Below are 10,733 nucleotides of genomic sequence, written 5' to 3' on the forward strand. Positions count from 1 at the left end.
CTTGGTCGAGCCAGCCCAGCGCCGGCGACTGCTCCCTCCGGCGGCGCCGGCCCTGGCGCCCCCCTTCCTGCGCCAGCTCCGGCCCAGGGTGGTGGCGCGAGGGCGGCGGCGCAAGGGCGAATCGGATCGGGCCGAATCCGCGCGCCCCCTGCTCGAGCGGATCGGGTGCCGGCAGGCCTCCATGGCATCGACGGGGCGTTGCGGCGGCGGATCAAGCTCCCCGGCATGGATCGAGCTCCCCGAGGCGAGGCGTCGCGCGGATCGAGCTCCCAGGGGCGAGGGGGATCGAGCTCCCCGGCGTGGATCGAGCTCCCCAACCACTCCTCTTTCCCCGCGCTGGCTGCCGCAACAACGCCGCCGACAAGCGCGCCTTGAGCTCGAAGTCGACTTCGACGAACAGTGCCACCAGGGCGTGCAGCTCTAGATCCGCTCGGCCATGGGGGACGACGCGTGAAGCTGCCCAGATCTCTGCTCCGACGAGGCCACCGCGTGTTGGAGCGGCGAGCGGAGTGAAGGGGGCTGAGCTTGGGGAGAGCATAGGGCGGCGGCGTATGGTACATTACCGCCTCCCTAGGATACGCACTCGTGTTGGTCGGTCCCCCCTCTTCGCCAGCTCTCATCCCGCTCCCCACACCGCCGTAGCACCATGGCCCTCGATGGCGCCGTGGAGCGGCTTCTGGGGCGGCCGGGCCGTCCTCGCCGGCGGCGACGTCTACCGCGGCGGCACGCCAGTCGTCGTCAAGATGGACAACCCCAACTGGTCCATCTCCGAGATTGACGGCGACGACCACGGCGCCGGCTTCTTCCTCGGCGAGCGGAGGCTCCGGAGGAGGGGCAAGAACGCGAAGCAGATCACCTGGGTGCTGCTCCTCAAGGCGCACCGCGCCGCCGGCTGCCTCGCATGGCTCGCCTCCGCGGCCGTCGCGCTCGGGGGTGCCGCGCGCCGCCGCGTCGCGGCCGGCCGCACGGACGCCGACGTCGACGGCGAGGACGAGGACGAGGCGCCCGCTACCGCGCCCGTGCCGCCGCGGCATTCCCGCCGGTTCTACGCCTTCATCCGGGCGTTCCTCCTGCTGTCCGTGTTCCTCCTCGCCATCGAGCTCGCCGCCCACGCCAACGGCCGGCGCCTCGCCGCTCCCGCCGCCGTGTCCTTCGCAGCTCTCCACGCGGCGTGGGTGCGCTTCCGCGCCGCCTACGTCGCCCCGCCGCTCCAGCTCCTCGCCGATGCCTGCGTCGTGCTCTTCCTCGTCCAGAGCGCCGACCGCCTTGTCCAGAGCCCCGGCCGTCGCCGCGCCATGGCTCGACCAACTGCGGTCCAGGGGCATCAGCAGTCATTTTTGAAAGTTTCTCTCACCCGATCTGGAAACGCTTATTCTAATCGATGTGGTGTCCCCTGGCAAACAAACGCAAAATTGTAGTGGTACTCAGCAAAATTCCGGTTGGCGGCGTGTTCTAGCCAAATAAGCATTCTCGTGATGTCCAGCATCAAAAATTGCCTTTGAAATATCATAGTGTGTTTCACTGTAGAAATTGGGTCACTAAATTTAGCCTTAAAATATAGTTAGATTCAAGGATGACCTGTTGCATTGGGATTAAGAAAACATTACCACTAATGTTAGTATCTACGCATGCAACCACTACTGAGCATGAGTTGCGTAAGAGATGATTTTCAGGTCGCGCGATCGCGGGTGATAGGATTTTTCAGTCATGTGAGGATTTCTTGGTCATTCATAGCTCGCAACTGTTGAAGCCTGCAATCCTTAAAAAAAAAAAGACTAACTGTAGAAGCCTGCACCCTCTCTCAGTGGTCAAGCATGTTTTCATCTTACTGAGCTACTCATCATTCATCAGAAGTTGAAGTTCGGAACATCACACATTTCATACACACTTGTGATCTATCCTAGATTATTAATGCGAAGAAGCAACACCACGAAAACATAGATGGCAGCAATAGTATTGATCTAATTAACCAAAAGTGATACTGCTAAAACATACATGTTGAAATAAAAATTGTTAAGCAGCACTTTGATTCTATGAACTATAACTTAAACTACTCTGCTCTACGGAGCACCAGACACGAGAGCAATTCTAAGACAAGACACGACGACAGTGATACATGACTAGCAACAGACCAGACGAAACAATGCAAAAACCATAGAACATGACCCAGACACAGATCACCATGCACGAATAGAACTGGCCATATGCATGCATGGATGGTTGGGGTTGGAGCCTGAAGCAACCTTCTCACTCCATGGGGGAGAGAGGGAAAACATCCTGTGTCCATGGGAAACCTGAGCAGAAATCCAGGTTGTGAGGAGTCTGGGTCATGTCACCTCCGTTGCTGCTGGGGCTAGCGCAGCCGTTGCTGGTACTGGCGATGGCGTTGCAAACCACATCCCCAATCCCCCCATCAGCTGGGGCCTGAAGGTCCGTGGGCCAGTCCTGCTGCAGTGGCTGGAGTTCCTCTGGTTCTGCCAGCATTTGCATCTCGGTGTGGGAAGCTTGTGGTTGTGGATGGGCTGAGGATGACGCCGGATGCTTGGGGAGGGCTACCTGACTGGCGATCTGTTGTTGGAGCAGCTCCTTAACCCTGGCCATCTTCTTCTCCACCATCCACCTGAGGTTGGCAAGCTCCTCGACGTTGGAGCAGATGAGGCCCGGACGACCTCCATCCATGCTCTCATGGAGGAGCCGTGAGGTCTCGTGCTCACGGTTCGCAAGATCCAGCTTGCATACCTGGTCGCGGAGCTTGGAGATGCGGCTCTGGATGAAATCCTCCTGGCTCTGCGCCTTCTTGAACCTGCCGACCTCCGGCATGGCCTTGAACTTCTGCAGGACGCGCCTGGCCTCCGGCGGGGAAGGCCACACCTCCGGCTGGGCCCCGCCCTCCCCGTACACCACCACGCAGGCCTTGACGCCGCAGAGCGTGGCGAGCTCGCTCGTCTTCTTCATCAAGCCCTTGCAGCGCTTCTTGTACGCCGCGCGCCGGGCCGAGTCGTTGGTGATCCACTTGAGGTTCACCTTCTTGCGCGCCATTGGCGGCTTAGCAAGAACGACCTACTAGCGAAGCGAGTGAGCTTCGAGCCTATGGAACTCCACAAATGAAAGGGAAAGATTGCTTTGGTGGCGAGGTGAACGGATGGGAACGAAGGGTATTCCTTATATAGATGCTGAGTAGCTGAAGCCTAAACGAATATGTCGTGATGACAAAATTAGCAATAAAAGTGATATCTTGGCAAGCATTTAATTACTTCTTTACAAATCTAAGGAAGGTTGACAAGTAGGAGTAGATTGTTAAGCATATTTTTGCTTCTTAATTGTACCCTTTAATAAGACGAAATATAATGCATTCCTTACATACATCATGAGCATTGCGTGGTAGGGCTAGCTAGAGCGCGGGCCAAATGTTTCATACGAGGGCTCTCAACAAATCACGTGAACCAGCAAGGTGGTATCCCTTAAAATACGTATTTCAAGTTGGGCCGCGTACCGTTATAGTGGTTTCGCCTTGTTATTCTAGAAGAACCATAACCTCTGCTTTTGTTGGTAGCTCTCAAACCCCATCAGCTAAAATTGTGTGCACTTTGCCTATCTTTCACGTGGTCGGTAGAAGTTGAGTAGTTTAGTGGTGGAGGGATAGCCATCTTCCCTTCTTCCTCCCTCCCCTGTCTCCTCTTTCTCCTCTACTTCTTTTCTCTTTGAAAAAATGTGAATCGTGAGAGCCAGCCGACGTTTATTTCTCCTCTACTTCTTTCCTCAGACTTCTTTCGTTGGCCAATTTATGGTTTGTTGCATTGCACTCCAGTCTCCAGAGCTTGGAATGTTGTATGCCTACTGCTAGGCTCGTTTATTTTGATCGGGGATAATAAATGGTGGCTCGAGCTGCCTGAAAAATCCCTTATTTGGTTGGTACAACTGGTGGAAGGAAAATCTTGTTCATCACATAAACGAGGAATGAGATTTACAACTTCAACTCCCACCAATATTCCCATTGTCTGCCAAGGGTGTTCCACCGTTGAAGGTATTACTAGAATATTGCGCGGCGTTGCCGCGCAGAATATGCCCTCCAGTTCAGTTTTATTTTAAAAAATTGAACTACAAAAAGTTCGGAGAGATTTTCGTAAAATTGGTAGACTGCGAGGGTTATTTGGTAAATTTGGCGTCGACGGAGTACCAGTCGATTACTGAAAAGTTCAAGGGGTTTTTCATAAAATTGATGGACTTCAGAATCATTTTAACAAAGTCTAGGATTTTTTTTACAAAATTCACGAAGTACGGCGCGATTACTAAAAATTCAAGGTTTTTTTTGTGTGAAGTAAGGCTCCACGAAGTCGGAGGGGTTTCCCATTAAATTGGTGGACTCCGTGTTTATTTTGACAAAGCTCGGGATTTTTTTTTGCAAAATTTACGTCCCTATCTATTCCTGGCCGTCGGATCGTGATCCGACAGCCGATATTTTCGGAGCCAACGTGGCTGGCCTCCCTGGCCGCGAGCGCGACGCGCTTTCAGTATTAAAAGATAAGCGGAGAGGGAGCATATGTAATGATCCATTGATAGCGTCGTAGCGATGGCTGTATGGAGGCAGCACGCAGCCAGATTCCAGGCGCTGCCGCTACCCTCTCTTCTTCTCTTCTTCCCCTGCAGGGATGGGGCGCGCCTGTGCAAGAGGTATCCGAGCTCGATTTTGATCGCACGCTCCCTGCCACCATTTTCCCCATGCGCGCAGCCACTTTTCTGGCGTCCGCCTCCAAGGCAACACCATAGTCAGCCAAGCCGCAGTGAGTGAGACACCACGATTGGAAAAACGCCTGGCACCTAGGCGACGCCATAACAACCATGCGTACAACACACACTTTGTAAAAAGTCAATCAAGAAATGTCATACAAATAAGAAGCCGAAGACATTTGTTGATGGATGATCTAAATAAAAATACCAAGTAAAATATGCGACTTCAAGTTATCTGACCACTGTCCAGAACAGGAGGTGACTGAAAATGGTCAAAACTCAAAAATGGCAATGCCTTTTACGTTTGAATCAGAACCACCACTTTCTCAATGAAAAGGGCGGATAACGCAGCAGTATAATTGCTGCCAAATTGTGTTGCGCAGATATGGTGCCACACAACGATGCTGTAGCCTCACAACTGATCCAGCAGTTACGTGTACACTGAGGTTTTCTTTACTAGGGCAGCATGAAGTAATCAACACCCAAATGAGAATGTTCTTTCCGACCAAAATTTTTACCAAGACGTTCCTACTATCTACATGAAATAAAAAGTTAGCAGGAACCTAAACTGAGTAAATGCTACATTCTAGTTCAATCCCACGTCAATGTGAACTGCAAAAGATTTGGTGCAGTCTAGTACGCTACTTGATACGTTTAATATATACGGAACCCAAACCTATCACATAACAAAAAAGGTCCTGCCTGTTCTTCGCAGCAAAATCCAAAGCTTACAGGAGTGATCCACCGGCTGAGGTACCATGTGGAATGTAAGCATTAGATAAACACAGAGAAAACACAAATATATAGGTAAGCAATCATAACAGTTCGGCACTCACCTGAAATAACATCTCAAACCTACCAGCATTTGGAGCTTATATCCATCTGCCTCTATGCAAAAATTCACATAACATAGATCAATCACTTTTGGACAAACAAACATCCGACCAAGACTGGTGTATGACAATTTAACATAAGTCTAATAAAGAAAGCAGACAACCTACCTTATGTGCTTGTATGAGAGTACAAGTCCGTAGGGACAGGAATAGAAATGGTTTCACAGGAGACAATCATAGTTATAACATTGGTTGTTTTCATTAGTAAGGTCGTGAACGTGAACCACCACCCTGGTTTCTATTGGGCCCATGCCCACCACCATCTCGGTAATTGTCCCTGCGACCGCCACCATAGCCACCACCACGGCCACCACTGCACACATCACACAGTACGACAATCGTGATTTAGTACACATAAAAACACGTTAATCATGCAAACCAGTTTCATTTCCCCTTGCATAGCAATACATTTATGAGATAGCAATCATAGTTCACATAATATCATTTGTTGCTGAAAGATTTGTTGCAAATGGCAATCCCTAGACCATGTAATTCAAATAAAACATACTACTTGATTCAGAAAAATGTGCACAAGTTGAATCAAGAGGCATTCCGCAATTCAAACCAAATATGAGGTACTTACTTACCCATGACCATAAGAGGGTGCTCTGGGTACTGATTTCTCAGCCATTGTAACGCTGATTTTATAGCCTCTCATGTCATAATCTGGAAAATGAACAAAATAGCTGCATTAGAAACTGAACTGGACTAATGCAGTGGACAAATTGATATCATTACACAGTGCAAACTCGACAGTTATCTTACTGTTATAGAATCCACCAGCTGAATGAGCAGCAGAAGGATCTTCATAAGCAAGGCAAGCATCTCCTTTGGCTTTTCCAGAGTCATCAGTGTAGATTTTTATGTTCCAGGGCCACTGGTCTTTATAGCCACGTTTTTGCTTGATCCTTCCAACCTTTCAAAAGAAATAGTTGCAGGCATTCAAAAAGCAGAACCATGAATGCAAATGACAAAACAAAGATGAATGGCAAAGAAAAATAAAGAAAGATATTGGTTTCACAACATAACAACTCATGTAAAAACAAGATGCAGCACTAAAAAACATATGAATTAACTACTAAGGCTCCGCATAATGTAAAATCAACTGTATTCAATTCAATAAAAAAAGGAAAGAGAAGAGAAAAACTAGTTCTATAACATAGAATCCATACAGTAACAAAATGAAATTCTGAAGAGTATTATAATAGTTAGTTACCAAGGATGCAGTGAAACATTAAAACCACCTTTAATCTACTCAATAAGATTTTTCAATCATTAAGAGTTACAGAACTAATCAATTCAGTTGGAAAATTATGACATATACCAGAGAGTAATCTCGTAAAATATATAAAAAGGAAGTCAAGTAGAATTAAATTATACTTGTCCGATTCCTCCAAATAGCTCCTGTAGTTCGTCAACAGTGACATCAGGGGGCAAGTTTGAGATGTAAATTCTTGCGTTGTCACATGTCTCATCACAGTTTGCATCGCACTGCTTAACCTTTGCAGCTGGCTCAGGAGCAGCACTACCAGTATAACCGCCGCCGCCACCGCCACCACCACCTCCACCGCCATGATAAGGTGGAGGTGCACCACCAGAACCTCCACCCCCAGGCATGGACCGACCACCATAGCCACCATCATATGTAGGAGGGAGACCCCCTTGCCCCCCTGGGGCGCTACCACCATATTGGTTTGGTGGAGGGGCACCATAGCTTGGTGGGTATGAGGCTGGGCCACCGCTATAGCTATTAGGCGGTGGCACTGCAGAGTCTGAACCGTACGCATTGTTGCCTCCATAGGAGTTTGGAGGTGCTGTGTAGTCACCAGCAGGCCCACCATAGGAAGGAGGCCCTTGCGGAGGAGCTTGTCCATAGCCACCAGCATTGTAGCCACCTTCACTGCCCCTTTGGTTTTCCTGATCTCGTCCCCCATAACTGCCACCTCTGCCACCACGGTGGTCATCAAAACCACGGTCATTACCACCACTTCGGTTGTATCCTCCTCTACCCCCACCACCAGCACCATCTCTGTCAAACCCACCTCCTCCTCCAGAACCGTAATCACCACCGCCACGGTTGTATCCCCCACCACCTCCACCAGATCTATTGTAACCGCCGCCACCGCCGCCTCCACCTCCAGCTCCATTTGGGCAAGGTGTTCCACACTTGTTGCACTCAGTTCTTCTTGCAAAGTTCACATTGCCACAGCTGCATCAAGAATTCAAAATCTCTTAGGAAGAAGAGACATAGAAGAACCACTTATACTAAAACATTTAAGCTTTCTGCACCATGGAAGAAGTAAAGCTTCATATAGCTATGTTCTGAAAAAGAAAAACTAGAGGTATATACAAAAAAAACGTGTATAAGAAACTATATTCATAAGAGAAATCCTAAACCATTCTTATAACCATAAACAAGCTTATACATTTGCGAATCACAACTGCCAGAATGGCATCCAATTTGAATAAATTTAGAAAACCACTAGAATCTGCAATTAAAATACCACAACTATTTTTTTTAAAAGATAAACCTCAACTATTTTTCCCCCGAAATTACAATCACATCTAGAACCTAGGCTCCAAAATAAACCTTACATGCATGGGTGCAAATGTGCAAATCAAGCCAAAGAAACATAGAGCTAGTTACTATGCACCATCTCGCATACAAATCATTATTGTGGCCAAATAATTTAATCACCAAAACACCGCATAAAAGAACGGAAACAATTAAACCAAACCTCAAACCTGACAGACCATAATAACATCATTATATCAGTCTAGTCTAACAGAGATCGAAGAGCAAGCAATCCTAAACGCACCTCGCATCAGGGCAAACCCAGTCGCCCTCGCGTCCTCCCCCGCGGCCGCCACCGCCACCGCCACCGCCTCGGCCACCTCCACCTCGCCCTCCGCCACCGAAGCCGCCGCCGCCGCCGCCGCCTCCACCTCTACCGCCCCCGCCGCCGTAGCCTCCACCGCCACCTCCATAGCCTCCTCCATCGCCACCTCCATAGCCTCCCCCACCGCCACCGCCATACCCTCCACCACCCCCGCGCCCGCGGCCGCCTCCACCGCCACCTGCACAAGCGCAAACACTCAGACGCAGATCCAGAGAGACAGAGGCACGCACGCAGGCCGCAGGATCCAAACGCGACCTCGGCCGCCGTATCCGCCGCCGCCGCCGCCGCGGTAGTCGTCGGATCCGTAAGACCCCGACATGGGCTCAGGTCGCGCCTAGGGTTTGGGACCGCTCGAGAAGAGGGTTCGCGATGCGGACGGGTGGTATGTGGAATTGTGGATTAGGGCAAAAGGACGCCGCAATTGGAGCAGGGGATAAATCCCGCAAACACTAGTGGGCTGCTTTGAGGCCGTTGCAGTTGGATTCGGTTTTGGGGACTATAAGTGGGCCGACTCCGTGGTTGGGCCCAGAGTGTCACTCTCGTCGTCAGGAGAGACCCAACTTGTTTTCTGGGCTTTAGATTGCTTCTGTTTGGCCCAGCAAATATGACGGTCGTTAGATTTTTTTTATTGTTTTTGTAGCTTTTTATTTGATAGGATATTGTTTTTGTAGCTGACGGTCGTTAGACACAACACGTCTGGCACAATCTTCGAAAAGCTACACATCTCATTATTGGATGCCGGCAAGCATATTTCTATTTTCTTGATCATCGACGACATGACTTAACAATGTATACAGTATATATAAAGTCTGCAGCAATGGATCAAGTTCATTATGATGAGCACACAATCTTTTTGTTAGATCAATCATTGTCTCTATCTGCAGTGCAACGTGACGCAGTCTCCTGATCTCCAGTCGAAACAAAACTGGGCTTCACGTAGTGCACTGGCCGACAAGGCGGCCACGACTGCTGATCACCCACCGCGCCACGACATGGCCGCACGTTCGCGCCATTTTTTAACATTTTGACCCTCACCCTGTCACGTATATAAACCGTGCGCCTCCCGTCATTTCCACGCAACCAGAGCTCAAACGATCTCCCTCCTTGGAGCGCTCGATCGAGCAGAGCAGCAATGGCGGCCTTCCTCCCCATCGCCGTCCTCGTGTCCCTCCTCGCCGCCGGCGCCACGGCCGACGGCTACGGCGGCAGCCCCAGCCCCTCGACACCGGCGCCCTACACCCCGCCGCCCGCCACGCCGAAGCCCGCGCCGTACACCCCACCGCCGGCGCCCGCCGCCCACGGCGACGGGAAGAAGCTGGTGGTGGTGCGCGTGGAGGGCATGGTGCTGTGCCAGAGCTGCGCGCAGCGGGGCTCGCAGAGCCTCGACGGCGCGGCGCCGCTGCCGGGGGCCAAGGTGACGGTCACCTGCCGTGACAAGAAGAACCGCGTCATGTCGTGGCGGTCCCCGGCCGCCGACTACAACGGCTACTTCCACGCGGAGTTCGGCGTCGAGCGCGCCGGCGACTACTTCGGCGGGGACCCCCGCGCCGCCTGCTTCGTGCGCCTGCTCTCGTCGCCGGACGCCAAGTGCAACGGCGTCACCAACATCGGCGGCGGCATGGAGGGCGCGCGGATCCGCGACGAGGGCAAGCGGTGGACCGACCAGCGCGGCATCGAGAACGTCGTGTACGCCGCCGGCCCGCTCGCGTTCAGGCCGGCGGTGTGCGCGCCCACGCGCCACTACTGAGCGTCGAGAGAGCAGCGTGACACGCCATTGATGATGAGCACGCGTGGGAACCCCGCCATTGATTATTGATGCGGGAAATATAATGTGATTCGTGTGTCGTTCCGAGGGTGATTTCCAGTCTTTTCTTCTGTTTTCGTTGGTGTCGTTTGTGTGCAGCATGACATTCTGTGTAAACTAATTTTGATTTATTGGTATGTGAGAAAATCTTAATTTTTAAGATTTGATTTGAACTGCGCTTTGCACTCCGGCCGGTAGATTTGTTATAACTCTAACGATTGCTGTCCAGCACTTCGTTCAATGGAACTCGCAACAAAACACAAGAGGAGGTGGCCATAACGAATCATGCTTCCCACAACTGAACTGTGGCTAAGTTTTTTTAGAAAAGTTTAAAGCGCAGAGACGGCTGAATGTGTTGAATCTGCTGGGACTCCTATCAACGGAAGAGTTTGTCACCTGCGGGGTTCC

At 51.0% G+C, this 10,733-nt stretch overlaps 3 protein-coding genes across 3 annotated transcripts; 1 reads left to right on the top strand and 2 right to left on the bottom strand.

Moving 5' to 3' along the window:
* Nucleotides 1–1,938: 1,938 nt before the first annotated feature.
* On the bottom strand, nt 1,939–3,707 carry LOC120672154 (agamous-like MADS-box protein AGL80). The gene has a single exon (XM_039952448.1). The coding sequence runs from the start codon at nt 3,037–3,039 to the stop codon at nt 2,248–2,250; it is 792 nt and encodes a 263-aa protein (XP_039808382.1). The 5' UTR covers nt 3,040–3,707; the 3' UTR covers nt 1,939–2,247.
* Nucleotides 3,708–4,987: 1,280 nt separating this feature from the next.
* On the bottom strand, nt 4,988–8,928 carry LOC120673244 (transcription initiation factor TFIID subunit 15b-like). Its single transcript, XM_039954002.1, has 8 exons — nt 8,777–8,928; nt 8,441–8,699; nt 7,002–7,830; nt 6,387–6,537; nt 6,209–6,287; nt 5,730–5,934; nt 5,565–5,616; nt 4,988–5,476 (listed from the first exon to the last, which is right to left on the bottom strand). The coding sequence occupies exons 1-6, from the start codon at nt 8,838–8,840 to the stop codon at nt 5,823–5,825; spliced, it is 1,494 nt and encodes a 497-aa protein (XP_039809936.1). The 5' UTR covers nt 8,841–8,928; the 3' UTR covers nt 4,988–5,476; nt 5,565–5,616; nt 5,730–5,822.
* A 680-nt stretch (nt 8,929–9,608) lies between these two features.
* LOC120674440 (non-classical arabinogalactan protein 31-like) lies at nt 9,609–10,485 on the top strand. The gene has a single exon (XM_039955625.1). It carries the CDS (start codon nt 9,654–9,656, stop codon nt 10,266–10,268), a length of 615 nt encoding a protein of 204 aa, XP_039811559.1. The 5' UTR covers nt 9,609–9,653; the 3' UTR covers nt 10,269–10,485.
* Nucleotides 10,486–10,733: the final 248 nt, after the last annotated feature.

The sequence above is a fragment of the Panicum virgatum genome, chromosome 5N (assembly GCF_016808335.1).
Source record: "Panicum virgatum strain AP13 chromosome 5N, P.virgatum_v5, whole genome shotgun sequence".
NCBI lineage: Eukaryota > Viridiplantae > Streptophyta > Magnoliopsida > Poales > Poaceae > Panicum > Panicum virgatum.

Bases quoted from the DNA above. Each gene is read 5' to 3' on its own strand.
- LOC120672154 (XM_039952448.1), bottom strand. From the start codon at position 3,039: ATGGCGCGCAAGAAGGTGAACCTCAAGTGGATCACCAACGACTCGGCC.
- LOC120673244 (XM_039954002.1), bottom strand. From the start codon at position 8,840: ATGTCGGGGTCTTACGGATCCGACGACTACCGCGGCGGCGGCGGCGGC. The intron at 8,700-8,776 runs GTCGCGTTTGGA...GCGCTTGTGCAG, and splicing joins CGGCGGATACGGCGGCCGAG to GTGGCGGTGGAGGCGGCCGC. The intron at 5,935-6,208 runs GTAAGTAAGTAC...TGATGTGTGCAG, and splicing joins GCACCCTCTTATGGTCATGG to TGGTGGCCGTGGTGGTGGCT.
- LOC120674440 (XM_039955625.1), top strand. From the start codon at position 9,654: ATGGCGGCCTTCCTCCCCATCGCCGTCCTCGTGTCCCTCCTCGCCGCC.